This window comes from Bombyx mandarina, chromosome 13 (genome assembly GCF_030267445.1).
Source record: "Bombyx mandarina strain Sakado chromosome 13, ASM3026744v2".
Taxonomy (NCBI): domain Eukaryota; kingdom Metazoa; phylum Arthropoda; class Insecta; order Lepidoptera; family Bombycidae; genus Bombyx; species Bombyx mandarina.
Genome location: NC_143220.1, coordinates 1,086,433 through 1,102,439, shown reverse-complemented (window position 1 = coordinate 1,102,439; position 16,007 = coordinate 1,086,433). Strand labels below are relative to the sequence as shown.

The following is a 16,007-nucleotide window of genomic DNA, read 5'->3' as shown; positions in this document are numbered from 1 at the left end:
GTCGGTGTTAATCATTAACGCGGTGCGGGACACGTTGGATATGCGGACGCGGGCTCCCTCGCGAATCCGAAGCGCATCCTTCAATTTAGCGATGCCTGCAACACCGGTCCCAGAACGCCGCTGTTTAAGCGCATCCTTCAATTTAGCGATGCCTGCATCACCGCTCCCAGCACGCCGCTGTTTTATCTCGCTTAATAACCAACCAATTAGCCACTGACAGTCACGCGAAATTACTTTTGCATAGTTTCGTTTCCCGCTTCACGGCTGGCGTTCGTTATATCCTAATTCGTGCGTATTGACGTTTTGAAAGTCAGAGCTAATGGAAGGCGTGAGCTTTTTTGCTTGGACTGCGTCTAATCTCGGTTGGATGCATTCGGCACGGGTTGTTTTCCGAGTGGCGTGGCGTGTTGCTGTCGTCGATCGGTAATTATTCACGAAGCTTCCGTTGACGGCCCGGTTCTGTAAAAAATGTCGCATTGAAAGCACCGACGTAAGTAAATTACCGGTCGCTCGGATTTAACCGGATATAAACTAAGCAGGTTTACTCTGCGTTAGCGACTGTTGTTTACTGTTTAAAAAAATAATGTCTGTACTAGATTTTACATTAGAAATATTTCGTAAAAAAATTCTTAATTTGAAATTCTATTACGTACTTTCTTTATATTGCGATATGACATTAGAAATCAACATTAATCAGCACAGCGACAACAAAAACAAAATGTTATGCTTAAACAAATTATGTTACCACGAAACTATTGAACATTTTGATTTTATAAAAGATAATAATAATGTGAGGTACGTTCGGAATGATTTATTATGTTTCATTTAAAGTAGCGTGTACCGCTAATTAGTTGTTTAATGCATGTGTTGCACTGAAACATGAGCTCTGACGCGATCAATTATTAAGTGTAAAGCATTACACAGCATGAAACATTGTTACGGTTTTGCCTTTGAAATTTAAGAATTACACTCGATCGTCCGTGATTTTAATAAGAATAGTTAATTAGCTTACTTAAACAAACAGTCGCTGACACGAATTTTTGGTTCAGTGTGCATGTTTCCGGCCAATATCAGTATCCCATTATTTACGTGCAGGCGGCGATCGGACGCACTCTCCAAAACACAAAAATAAGAGAGGCGAGCCATTCGTCACGGGCCTTACAATGGTCGGTATTGTTTCAGCCACGCTGCCTCTTATACACGTTTCCGTTGGACTAGAAAACGATTTCAGAGTGTTTTTTTTTTTTTTACTAAACCAGAGGTCGCAGATACAAGTGTTAAAATTGGCGGCGTATAAATAGTGCGAGGTTACAGCGGTTGCCAAATTTAATTGAATCTTATTTAAAAATGTTAATTAACCGTAACGCAGCCGCGAGCCGTGCTTGACGCGATTACTTACCTACTTTTTTTTTTCGTTCACAATCTCAATAGCGGCATAAGTTTTTGTTGTTGTTTATAAGTATTTTAAAGCCCATAATTTGTTCAGAAACGACGAATCGTGTTTCACGTTCTCATTAATCGCTTGAGTAGTTGTGCTAATTTTTTTTTAGTGTAGTCGTTATTACCGGCGATAACATTAACAGCTCAGCGTGTAATGCTGTAACACAAAATAGTTTTTATTTAATGTTATTATTATTGTATGAATGTGCAATTTTCATTGAAAAATAAAATTCTTATGGTACTCAATTCCTCTCGTAATTGATGCTCATTATAAAGAACCTAGATCGTTAATATTGAATTGCAATTTCTGTTTGCTGAATATTCTGAATTTTATTTATTTATCCTTGTCTTGATAAACCTCTCTCTTAATATTAGCATATTGGCAGCGGCTTGGTTCTGCCCCTGGCATTGCTGACGTCCATGAGCGATGATAACCACTCACCATCAGATGGGCCGTATGCTCGTCTGCCTACAAGAGCAATAAAATAAAAAGATGTGTGGTTTTTTTTTTTTTTTTTTTTATGATTGAAGGATTACTGGTGGCCCGGAGGCCTTTCCAGTTTCACCAGGACAGGTGGGCGAGCAAAGGCTCAGCCAGGAGGGGTGGGATTTGCTAACAGCTACCCGAGCGCCTCCGAAGGAGACCTAACAACTCAAGAGTAGCTGCTTCGCGAATGAATCTACTACCGGATCGGAATCGCGACCCGCTGAGAAGATCCGGCGAGAAACTCAGCGAGCTGATTCATGGGTTAGGTTGCACGGCGAACTCTTTGTCGAGTTCGACGAGTACGGTTACCGAGGTCCCTAAGCCTGCTCCTAGAGCTGAAGGCGTCTAGTGCAAAGGTTATTGGATCTGATGGATCCGTAAGGACGTGTCTAGGGCGTCGACGGTGACTGGCTCCTGCATGATCAGGATTCGGGGAGTAGTCAGCGGCGGCTACGATAAGGCGATTATCATGACGCATAGCCTTATCGAAGTACCGTTCCGACGCTGACTTCATGTATTTCTGTATAGATTCGAGGCCCAGGTCGTCGTGTAGGTCAACGTTCCTCACGAACCACGGAGCTCCGACGGCTAACCTGCAAAAGCGGGATTGTAGAGATTGAAGGGTGTCTATGTGTGTGCGGGCCGCGTGAGCGAACACCACACTCGCGTAAGTCATGACGGGCCTTATGCAAGTTTTGTAAAGTGTCACCTTGTTCCGAAGGGACATTTTACTCCGCTTACAAATCATGGGGTAGAGTCTACCGAGAATAAACGCGGCACGGTCACGGACTGATTTTATATGCGGGCGGAATGTCATCGATGCATCCAGGGTAACGCCCAGGTACTTGACCTTCCTGGCCCAGGGTATGGATTGACTAAAGAGAGTAATCGGGGGTGTGAGATTCCTCCTCCTAATACGGGAGGAAATCAGTGTGGAGCTTCCCCTCTGAAATAGCACCGCAGTACTTTTCGCTGGGTTGATGTCTATGCGCCATTTTCGGAACCACTGTCCTAGGGCTAGGGCTGCGCTCTGAAGCTTCTTCGCGATTAGGGACTTGTTTCTACTGGAATAGTAAACAGTCGTGTCGTCGGCGAATAAAGCTAAATGGGTCGGCGGCGACCGAGGAATATCGTTAACGAATAAGCTAAATAGGAGGGGTGAAAGGACAGAGCCTTGCGGGACTCCAGCTGTGAGAGGTCGTGGGGAGGAGCGGGTTCCCTCGACTCGATATCGAAAAGAGCGGTTCGACAAGAAGTCCCGTATGATGAGCACGAGACTATCCGGCACACCCATATTGAATAGTTTGAAAATCAAACCGTTGTGCCAGACTTTGTCGAACGCTTTTGCGACGTCGAAGAAGAGAGCTCCCGTGTATAACGGTTTTGGTCGATTAAGCCCCACAAGAATGTGCTCCGTGAGGCGGTGCACCTGTTGAACGCATGAGTGATTTGTACGGAATCCGAATTGTTCATCGATGAGAATGCCCTTGGATGAGACGAAGTCTCTGAGGCGTTTGTAGAGCAGACGCTCATACAGTTTGCCTAGAGACATGAGGAGGCTGATCGGGCGGTAGCTCGTCGGATGATTTTTTGGTTTACCGGGTTTATGTATGCCGATAACGTCCGCTTCTTTCCACACCGCGGGAAAGATACAGTTCGCCATAGCGGCATTGAAAATAGATGCCAACATCACGATGAGTTCGACGGGTAGAAGTTTAATAACGCGGTTGGATATACCGTCGGAACCGGGAGCCTTGCGAGGACGTAGGTCTTTGATCAAGTCTTTAACTTCCATCGGGGTGACGGGTGGTAACGCATCCGAGGGTGGCAAGGAGGCTCTGCGTTCTACCTCACTGTCTACTAATTCTACATGAACAGGGTCCACGGATTGAGTGCTGGGCGTACACTGGGTTTGCAATGTATCGGCCAGCAGCTCTGCTTTTTCGTCATCATCGAACGCCGCGAGTCGGCCTGAGGGGCCTACGAGGGGGGGCATAGTTACTACCGTATCCGATTTGAGAGTACGAGCTAAGCGGTAGTAAGACCTTTGGGAGGGCGCGAGTCCTTCTAAGAAATCAGACCATCTGGCATCTCGGACTTCGGCGATGCGAGACTTTACGTCGCGTTGTAGGGCACGCATTCGAATACGATTTTCCGCGGTAGGATACCTGTCGTAGGCGCGTATCGAAGCGTTCTTAGCTCTAAGGAGTTCCCTAATATCGTCGGACAATTTGAAGCGGTGAAGGAAGTCCTCCGCTACAACTTGTTTCGATGATCTATCTAATGTCGAGGTGATGTGTGACGTTAAGATGTCTATGGCTTCAGCGGTATCCTGAGGAGACGGGGTAGAGTCCGGGTTAAACGGGAGCGATGGTGGATCAGATTCAGCCAGGCTGATGCCCAGCGTGTGCCAATCAACCACAGTCCTCGTGACGGGAACGGAATCGGGAGCGCGACCGAGCTTCATAACGACGGGACGGTGGTCTGAATCTAACTCTGAAACTACTTCGATCGAGTGTAAGCGCAGAGTTACGTTTTTTAATAACGCTATGTCGAGTATATCCGGGCGATGCGCGATATTTAGCGGGTAGTGAGTCGGGGTTAGCGGAGCGACGATATCGAAGGCGAGATCATCGACTAACGCATCAAGCCGCCTGCCATTCGGGGTTGTGGTGTGTGAGTTCCACCTGATGTGTTTACAATTTAGGTCGCCCGCCAGAATGACAGAGCTCCCCATGCCGAGCAGCGCCTCGATATCACTGCTTAGAACGATCTTATCCGGTGGAAGATAAACGGACGCGATAACGATCGGCGCGTGTCCCGTCAGTGAGATTCGGCACACTGATACTTCGATATTAGCGAGCGCGGGAGGATCGAGCGGGACGCAATGCAGGGCTCTTCTATAGTAAATGACGGTACCACCACCACGAGCAGAGAGCCTGTCGTTCCTGACCATGTTATAGTTCGCGATTTTAGGGTCACGGCGCGCGGGCTTAAGTAGGGTCTCCTGCACTAAAAAGATATCAATTTGATGATCACGCAAAAAGTCAGAAACCTGATCACGTTGATTTGCGAGACCATAAGCGTTAAAAAATCCTATCGTTACGGATAGGGGCTTTATTCTACTTATATACGCCATTGATTACCGGCGAAGTGAGGGGAGGACGTACGTATTTAATGACGCGTATACGTCGGCGTATTCTTGCACAACGGCGATAAAGTGTTGTGCAGTGGAGGCAGCGCGAATGGCGTCGCCCAAAGCGTTAACGCGCTCAAAGTTGATCGACTGAAAGAAGTCGATCGCTAAAGCGAGATTGTCGGACGCGGTCGGAGAGCAAGTCGCAGGAGAGGGACGAGTCGCGGGGGCGGGACGAATCACGGAGGAGGGAGTTGTAGCCGTGTTCATGTACGGCAGCGGTTTCGCCCAGGCCGAGACACTGGGCACCGGCGCCGGAACGAACGCTGACTTAGCCTGCGACACAGAGGGTGCCGAGGCTTTGATGTCTGGGCCGGAAGCTCGGAGGCGGTTTTGGCGGGCGACGCGGCGATTTATTTTCGGGGCTCGGGGGCATCCGCGGTAATTTGCGGGGTGACCCTGTGTTCGACACAGGACGCAGCTAGGCGGTTCCGTCGCGGTTTTTTGATCGCGAGTGCATAGGGCCGTGGCGTGATCGCCTAAGCACTTGACGCATCGGGGGCGCGCGTGACAGTTACGGGAAGAATGCCCGTATAATTGGCAGTTATGGCACTGGCTAGGTGTGCCTTTCTTGTGTGGGGTTTCGACTGCGATTCCGGAAAGGCTACAGACCGTAAGATGTGTGGTGTGGTGGGACACCGGATAGGAACGAAGTTCCTTATTACTAGAGGTTCCGCAGTAGTCGAAATTCGACTATAATTAATTGGACTTGTAAGTTTGTACACTATTATGATTATTTTTATACTTCTATAATCACAAATTTCGCCAAGGCTACACTATAAAGAATATTAATAAAGACAAACAATATTTAATCTATTCTCAATTTGACCACATACGTCAAGAACAAAAGTTTGACAATATATAGTATTCATGCGTGTGTGCGTCAAATACACGGTATGTAGTGTGTGTAATGTTTTCTTTATTGATTTAATGTATCTTTTATGCATTATTTAAAAAAAATATTAGCATTGTGCACTTCTTCTGTATATTCTCTATAAGTGTGGAAAATTTCATACTCCTCCGTCCGCGCAATTCACGTAAAAAGGGATACAAAGCTTTTGCTCCACGTAATAATATATAGATAAAAATATTAATTTTAAGTTCTATTCGAGGTTTAAAGAAAATAATTATTCGGGTACACATTTTTTATTGTGATTTTTTTATTGATGAAAATAAAATAAAAACTATTTTACAAAGTTATCAACTTTATTTTATTCACAATGATTTATAAAAAATATATCATAAAAAATATGTTATTTTTGTACGTTATTACAAAGTTAAGTCGTACACTGTGCGCATTACTAATAAAAATCTTACGTTACGGACGTTTTTTCCGTTAGGGTTAGGGTACCCCTCCGCATCGTCTCATAAAGAACTTCGTTCCAAAAAAAATGTAGCAATTGTGATTCTAAATTCTAAAAGAGACCTTATTTTGTTTGCAGTGCGAGAGGCGAATGCCGCATCAGCCGAGCGGCAGTCCAGTGTTAAGCTCGCAAATGCTGGCCATGGACGTTACGAAGGAAGCACGTTCGTCTCCCCTGCCAGCTACATCGCAGGCAACGACTGTAACATCTGCACAGAATCCTCCTCAACCACAGGTAAAACACAAGAGATATCTATGTATAGTAGTGGTCCCCCAGTTGTCGAAATTTATAAGTTTGAACATTATTATGGTTCTATTGTCAAAGATTATTTATTATAGTTCTATAATCACAGATTTCGCCAAGGCTACACTATAGACATTAATCTATAATATTTCAATTTGACCACACACTTTAACAATAAACAAAAGAGTATATAGAGTATATAGGTATATCAGCGTGTGTGTGTCAAATGCATGATAGTGTTTTAGTAGCATTTAATGTATTTTATATTCATAATTTCAATAAAATATTAACAATCTGTACTCCCTTCTTTATATTCTCTATAAGTGTGGGAAAATTTATACTCCTCCATCCGCGAAATTTTCGTAAAAAGGGGTACAAAGTTTTTGCTTCACACATTCATATATAGATATGTAAATAAATCTGTTAAATTGAAACCTTTGCTATCAGCCCCCTTGAGATAAGTCTGAGACTAATTAGCGCTCACTCAGTAGCGGCTTTTTACTTATGTCATATAATCTCGGCAGATATGCGCCGGGTGCAGCAAAGTGATCACCGAGCGGTATCTCTTGAAGGCTTTGGATCAACTGTGGCACGAGGACTGTTTGAAGTGCGGCTGCTGCGACTGCCGACTCGGGGAGGTTGGCCACACTCTGTACACGCGCGCCAACCTAATTCTCTGCAAGAGAGATTATTTGAGGTATATTTTTTATTCGGACTTCTTCAAGCTTTACTAGATGATGACCGGTTTTTTTTTATAACGCCATCTTGTTGTGTCTTCAAAGCAGTTAGTTGCTCTCAATTAATAAAAATAGTAATATTATTCGCCAATAGATGTCGGGAAGAGTCATAAAGTTGATTATCGATAAAGCTGATTATTGAAAACACGAATAAAACAACATTTTCTGAAAATAAATCGTAGCTAGATCGATTTATCGCCCACGAAAACCCTGTATACTAAATTTTATGAAAATCGTTGGAGCCGTTTCCGAGATTCAGATTATCTTATACCTTTAAACGAGCAATTCTTTTATATATATAATCCGAATCTCGGAAATGGCAATATAATATATAAGAATTGCTCGTTTAAAGGTATAAGATTATATAACTCGATCCCAGTCGTAGTGGTCTAAGTGATAAGACGTCCAATGTATACTTATCAAGCGCTGTGACTATGTCGGTGTTCAAATTCCTCAGGTATACTTAACACATGTTGTCAAGCTACCTCCAAGATTAGAGAATAATAAAATCCTGTAATACATATAAACCAAAATGTAAAAAATTCACTACTATTACGTATTGCGTTACTATAAGTTACTATAAGTTCTGGTATCGACATCGTCATGCCAATTTAAGCCGCGGGACAATCACGCGTTTCAGTTTGAAGCATAATATGTCAAGACAATATGTCTATTGCTTCTGAACACCACTAATCAAGTTGGCCGTAAGATGTTTAATACATTTAAGCTATAGCGGTGTCTTGATATCTAGAATATTAGTGGTTTTGAGACATATCTGTTGGAGTTTGAATGTGTAAGTAATGGCAGGCAACACTTGTCACATGTGAAGTGACAGTTTTCGAATATCGGAATGTTTATTTAAATGTTATAAAAGATGATTGTCTTCTGTTATTACAATCTACTACTCAAATAGAACCATCTAATGATATCTATGGATTCAGTTGACTACTACTGATTACTTGGCATCAAATCAGTCGTGAACTCGACTGCCGGTTTAGACAATAAAATGTATGTTTTTATTAATAATCTCTATATATTAATCAGGTTATTCGGCAATACTGGATACTGTGCCGCTTGTAATAAAGTGATCCCCGCGTTCGAAATGGTGATGAGGGCTCGCAGTAACGTCTATCATCTGGAATGCTTTGCTTGTCAACAATGCAACCACAGGTTTGTAATCACTGTATGTATGTATGTATGTAATATATTTATTCATAAAAAGTTACACTTTCATTTAAACCATGTCCCGCTAAACTGCTTAAAATACGTACTTAACAAATGTTCACGATTGACTGCCACGGTTAAGGAATAACATCGTATAATAAAAATCAAACTCGCAAATTTATAATCTGTATAATTACTACTGGTAGGACATCTTGTGAGCCCGCACGGGTAGGTACCACCATCCTACCTATTTCTGCCGTGAAGCAGTAAGGCGTTTCGGTTTGAAGGGTGGGGCAGCCGTTGTACTGTCAAACTGAGACCTTACAACTCATATCTCAAGCTGAGTGGCGGCATTTACGTTGTAGATGTCTATGGGCTCCGGTAACCACTTAATACCAGGTGGGCCGTGAGCTTGTCCACACATATAAGCAATAAAAAAGTATATAAGTGTATATATGGATCAACTTCATTCAGGATTAGCTAGAAACGATAGAAGTTATTCTGTTCGAAAATTTAACTTCGTTTTTTATCGCTTAATGAATATTCCGGAGGACTTATAAGTTTTCATTACGTAAAAGTAAAATTCTAACTATCGAATTATCAATCAAATTGATCTAAAATAATAGGATGGCTAATCAACGAACAACTTTTAATGTTTATATATTATACATAGATAAGTTAAGAAGATCGTTGTAGAAACTGCAACTACTCATTTTTCTTTTGAACTCTACTAATTACTTTCACTGCTTTCACGATAACAAGCAAAGATACAGCTTAAGATCTACTATTTTCATCCACCAAAAATGAAGTCAAAGTACAATTCCCTCGATGATTAAAATAATATTTCCCTTTTTAGTTCATAATTTCGTATGTAAAATCAATAAAAAACATTTTTTTTTGTGTAAAAAAATAAACGAAATTAATTGTGAAAAGTATGTGTAATGGAGAATTTAAGCGTAGCTAAGTGATGACCCTATCTCTTTTACGGCCCATCATCGTGACGATAACGTTATAAACTATTTTATTCATACTTATTTTTATCTGTGTACTATCATTATCGGATTTTAGGGGTATCAAATTTTATCATTTTTGAACGCATTTTTAATACTCTTAATCTTAGAAATTAAAAGACACGTAATCGAATTGCTTTTTTAAATATGAATAAATTTAAATTTTCAGTAGTTTCTTTTTTTTCACTCAATCACGACGGTACAAAACTGATTCGTGTATGGAGCAGCGTAATTGTTCATTCGTCTCACGATCGAAGAACGAGTGAGATTAAATTTTCCGCTACATAATACGACCCTCACTCGATAAGAAATGTCTAACAGTATAACGAAAAGTGTTTAGGTTTATGCGAATTACATTGTATCGCATACAAAGTTAAGAATTTTGTTACTACGATTGCTTTTTTTTGTTTGCAATGTTTCTTAAGCCGTGAACAGGAATTCATAATTCCTCACGACAACAATTGTAACATTATGTCTTCTCTGTACTTACAACGAGCTATAATACAATTGAATATAAAGTTTTTTATTGGTGCTTTTGTGGTGTTAAATACTATCAAACAAAAACAAAACTACTGACACTTTAACCAAGAAAACTCGTAGAACATTTTGAATAGCAAAATTACATCTTATAAATTTTTCTTAGGTTTTCACAAGTATTAGTCATAATTAAAACAGCCTTTAATTCTTACTAGAGGTCCCGCAGTAGTCGAAATTCGACTATAATTAATTGAAATTGTAAGTTTGTACACTATTATGATTGCATTTTATACTTTTATAATCACAAATTTCGCCAAGGCTACACTATAAAAAAAATATTAGTAAAGAAAAACAATATTTAATCTATTCTCAATTTGACCACAGACGTCAAGAACAAAAGATTGACAATAAATAGTATGCATGCGTGTGTGCGTCAAATACATGGTATGTAGTGTGTGTAATGTTTTCTTTATTGATTTAATGTATCTTTTATGCATTATTTTAAAAAAAAATTAGCATTGTGCACTTCTTCTCTATATTCTCTATAAGTGTGGAAAATTTCATACTCCTCCGTCCGCGCAATTTTTGTAAAAAGGGATACAAAGTTTTTGCTTCACGTATTAATATATAGATTCTCGAGTTTAGTATTTCCGATGTGTCGAATCCCTCATAGTTTTCGTACACAAGTGATTAACCAAAAAAAGCAGAAGTTTTGATTTTTCAAATCGTGCACTTTCGTATCTTCATAGGTTAATTTAGCAGGTACAGTTCGCAAATACGTTGAGCCCTTGAATACCCTCGGCGCTAACCTATAATACTATCCAGTGATGTTTATCAAGCACTTCAGCTCGCAAATAAAACTGAACGATGAACATTTATAAGTGAAAACAAATACAAGGAACAAGAAAGTAATATGGATTTTCAATTTAAACAAGAAGCAGATTAATTTGAGATTAAAGATTCACAAATAGTTCAATATAACTTTTTAATGTCGCATCATAAATTTTAATTCATTTATGTGTTTAGACTAAACATATAAATACGATAAACTATCTATTAAACATGCCTTATTACGGCATATCAATATTTAAATTTAAATTAAATCAATTGACTCCATTAACATAAACCAAGCAAATAAAACTAAAATTTAACTGCAATACTTTTTGTTTCATTACTCAAACGATTTAAACAAACCATTTGAAGGTTATAATTTAGTTTTCAATTCCCATTTTGTTTTGCACGTAAATAGCGTAGTAGTCGGAGACGCGGGATCGGCAATCTTCCTTGGACTGCGTCCTTTTAAATAATACAGAGGTCGCGAAGATTGGTCCCACTATGAATGGTTTATACTGCTTTATACGTTACTTGTGGACCTTTTCCGTGTTAGAAGATCTCTGGCGACGTCTCAACGAATTATATATTTATTCGAGCGCTTTTTGAATCTGTATTCAACCGTTGTCGGAATGTTTGAGAGAATGAAAACGTCTAGTCGCACATATACTGATATGAGCCAAGTGTAATGTAAAAAAATTGTGTAAAGTAAAAAAAATTAACGACTTTATTCACCATAACCTTCATTCACTATGAGTCATGAGCTCATGACAAACTTTGATTGAGCCTTATATCACAATTGCATTGGTTTAATGGCGATTATAGCTTTTTTTCAATTAATTAAATTTAAAATATGTTTATCAGTAAACATATTAAATTAAAGCTACACCGTAGAAAGGAAAAAGAAATATTAACTAGCTTTACAAAAAATCAATACAATTATTAACATAACGTTATTAAGGTACATCGTGTTCGCCGAACAATACGTGCAACACACTAAATATCACGTAGAAATCAATTTCCACGACGGTGGAAATCTGAATCCAATTTGCGGACTGTCCGATCGGACTGGACAGCAGATATCACGGACAAATATCGCTAAACGGCTAAATAATTTAGTAGCAATCTGCTGGTGCACGGCAGACTCGCCCGCGGCGGAAACCGCGCGTACGGATCGCACTCCGTCCGCCGCCAGCGGTGAAACTGTCGCATCTTCCCGCCACTATTTTGATATCAAATCAAAATTTGCTTTCGCTGCTCTGTGACGTTTAGTGTTGGAACGTTCTACATTGAAATATATTTGCTTATATTTGGTGGAGCGGCCATGTAAAATGAAATTAAGCAATACCAAAATTAACTTAACACGTAACCTACGTCATTGTCTTGCTGTGTTATGACGAACTACTGATAAAGACTATGTGACAGCTACTCGATCCTCTTCATATTCGTTACGTGTTCGCGATTCAACAGCTATCTGAAATCCATTGTCTTACGAGGAAGGGGAAGCAGCGAACAGACGCATCCGTTTAAAATGTCAAACTTGGCGTCCGTGCCAACGCGACGCGAAACAATCACGTACCGTACAAAGCTTAACTTGCACCCAGTCATTAAAATTTCGTTTTCCATCTTTTCCATTACGCGGACGCAGATAAAAAAAAAACATAAAAAAAAAAGCGACAAGCTCGAAACAAAAGTCTGGAACGAAGAGAACAGGAAATAAAGTTAATTAAGAGCGGTGAAATCGACTGAGTTGCGGTGGAAATTGGCCCCTTAAAAAAGAGACATTTGTAGCGGAGCTATTGCGCTTAATTTTTGAGACAAGCGAAACAAAAGAGTTGGCAGGGTGGCTTGAGAAGCGGGGCGCGGAAGGGAAGGGGAGGGAAGGAGGGGAGATAAGGACAGTGTTATCAGCTACGGCTCCGGACGGCGGCGACCACTGGCGAGTCGAAGGCGATACCTTTTGTTTAGCCACATTGAGGGATGCTCGCTTGCGTGACGTTATCGCGCCTACTTGCTTCACGTTGACCTTTCCACTCATGACAGTAAATTTTCTTTTTTGGACGTTTTATGGTGGTTTCCTTCCGTACTCCTCATCAAAGTAATGATAGTCCTGATAAAATCTAACCTCTAAAGCCGTTTGTAACAGATTAAACGTGAAATAAAATGAATTTTAAACGATATTCTTAAGTAGCCTTAGAAATGCTAGTTGATTTAATGTAATCATATTTTCTCATGTACATAATATATCTTTTAGGTTAAATCCTGGTTAGTGTTTTTAACAATATTTTTGTTGGCAGATTTTGTGTGGGCGATCGATTCTATTTATGCGAAAATAAGATTCTCTGCGAGTACGATTACGAAGAGAGGCTGGTTTTCGCAAACATGGCGTACAATCCACCACCGCTGGCACATCTCAAGCGACAGACTACGCATTTGCCTCCACCTCCGGTAAATATAGCTTTTGTATTCAATGTTATTTTTTATACAAATATCGGTATAAAATGGTATCATAGATTAGATGTTTTTACTATAAAATAATTTCAAAATGTAAGTTCTCGTCAAATAAGCCAAACATAAAGTTAGAAGAAATTTGAATTCTCCAAGGTTTATTTTAAATTTTTCTATTTTATCAGTGTGTAAATAATTAAAAACATTTAGTTCATTGTAAATAAATAAATGTACTACATGTAACTTACTATACTGAATGGGCACTATCCTATTTAGTCTGCTGCAAGGAAATCACGCATTCCAGTTAAGAATGAATTTATATTTTTTCAAGTCTGGAGGCGACAATCATGTTCTAATCAAAGGGATGCGGCAAACGCTTAACTCAAGCTTATTTACCCGTTTAAAAATAAATTTTAATAAATTGGGTGCATGGTATCAGCAGTTATAAATATTTTATGAACAGATATGAGTAAAAGGGTTATTTTGATAATATCCTGAAAAGCACCCCACCCCACGCTTTCTTACAATAAAATCATTTTTTCTTACATTATTTTTAATTCAAATTTATTAAAATTTATATTCTATTTTTTAGTTGGATTTTCTATAAAAGCGTATTTTTTATTTTTTTTTTAACTATTATTTATTTTTCATTTTTTAGGTGAATTTCAATTTTTCAATCATTTTTTTTAAATATTGAATTGTCATCGGTCCTTAATAAGTATGCCAAATTTCAAATTAATCCGACGTTTTGAAGAGGGTGAAAATCATGTTCAAAGATTCCGTCACATACTAACATACATACGTCTGAAGCTAATAAAAGCGTATTAAAAGTACAATTGATTTTATGCTGAACATTTACTTAATGCTGAATATTTACTTAATGCTGAACATTTTGAACAGACGAGCGGTGCGATGGGCGGCCTCATGAACGGGTCAGGTCGTTCCGGCGACATGAACAACAACATGTCCGGTTCGTCTCCGGCTCCGTTTGCTGCCCCCCCGCACCTCAAGCCCCTGGGCCTCTCGGCGACCAGCTGAGATTACCGCGTATGAGACGCGGCCCACCCGTATGCCAAGTATCAAAACTGAACAGTCGTACTAAACTAAGTAAGCGACCCAAAGACTAGAGCGTCAGTGTGTTAAAACAAAAGTGGGTAATTTGTGTCAGTGTTATATTTATAATGTAATAAAAGCAAAGTAAATGCCAAACTGTAGTTAGTTGTCATTGTTACTAGTTCGTAATTATTTGATGACGTAATTTAGATCGAATAAAAACAATTTTTTTTAGTAATATAATTGTTTGATCTCAATGAACGATTTCAATTAATTAAAATAGCATAATGTTTATCGTGGAAGCCTGAACGATCTTGTAAACTATTTGGAGTTTGCTAACAAAAAGAAAAGTTCGCATTAGCTAGTTAGTGTACGATGATGCTGATGATGATGTAGCTAGAAGATGATTGTACGTGTGACTCTCTAAGAAGTGCGGGCTTAAAGACTGGCAGGTTTTAGTGAAAAATATAAATTTATGAAATAATTGGCGTTGATGTAAATAGTATCGTTTATTGTAGTTTAATGTAAATTATGAAATAGTACAAGATTCTTTTGTCTCAATTCCTGGATCGAATAATGTATAATTTGGGCTAAGCCATTTTAATTTTATAGTTTAGTTTTCAACATTCTGATTTTACTGTCCAAAAATGCGGTCGAAGACAAACTTTTGCATGTTATTATCAAACAATTTCGGTAAAATAGTAAATTGATTAAAACGATTTTCTTTGATAATAATTTGTTGTTTCGTTTTATGTAAATTGTAAAAACTGTTAAGTTTTATTAACAATATTGTTGAAACGTTTGTATTATTTATGTAAATAAATTTCCATAGCCTATTATTGTATTTCGGTAAATAAGAAATGTTCGAACTGTGTAGCTGATGTTTTAAATGTATAAAATAATATTCAATATTAAATAGTTCAAATTAGTTTTTTTTAGATATAATATTGTAATTATATTACGTTTATTTTGCATTTCATCTAGATGCAGCTGCCAGCAAACTATTCAATAATTTCAATGTCAATAATCTTAGAATCCTAAATAATAATACGTTGGCGGCTATACATCCTCCTGCACTCGTAAATGTAGACAATCCTTCACACGTTTGTATAAATATGAATGTGACAGGTCTTTAACCAATGATACGACCAAAGATGTAGCTCATTAAAACCTTGTTTAAAATAATTTGTGATTTCATTTCCGATATTTCAATTCCTGCCAATCTCCCATAAGCAGGTGTACAAAATGAATAACACCGTTTCTAAAATTTTGCTATCTGGTATTTAGGGTAAATTCAGTGGTTTCTAATAGTTTTCTCGCTAGTCGGAAACTAACATTGTCAATAGCATGTACGATACCGTTTGCTACTACAGTAGAGCAAAGTATCATCGTATTAAGATTACGATTCATTGAAAGTTTAATAATTATCAAAAAAGTACTCCCAATCACATTTATCTAAGTATTAAAACGAATTTATATTTATTTATTTATATAGATATTAAAACGAATTAAAAAATACATATACATAATTTGCATTGTCATTTTGTCGCTGTTAAA

The 16,007-nt window shown here is 38.9% G+C and overlaps 1 protein-coding gene across 2 annotated transcripts in view; it reads left to right on the top strand.

Annotated features, from left to right (window-relative positions):
* Bx (LIM domain-containing protein Beadex) overlaps positions 1–15,635 on the top strand; it is a 69,901-nt gene extending 54,266 nt beyond the window's left edge. For both annotated transcript variants that reach the window (XM_028185239.2, XM_089732260.1), the window contains exons 2-6: positions 6,566–6,721; positions 7,255–7,427; positions 8,512–8,637; positions 13,247–13,397; positions 14,298–15,635. In XM_028185239.2, the coding sequence (XP_028041040.2) occupies positions 6,566–6,721; positions 7,255–7,427; positions 8,512–8,637; positions 13,247–13,397; positions 14,298–14,435 (744 nt within the window). In that variant the 3' untranslated portion in view covers positions 14,436–15,635. The remainder of the gene's footprint in view (positions 1–6,565; positions 6,722–7,254; positions 7,428–8,511; positions 8,638–13,246; positions 13,398–14,297) is intronic.
* The last annotated feature ends 372 nt before the right edge of the window (positions 15,636–16,007 follow it).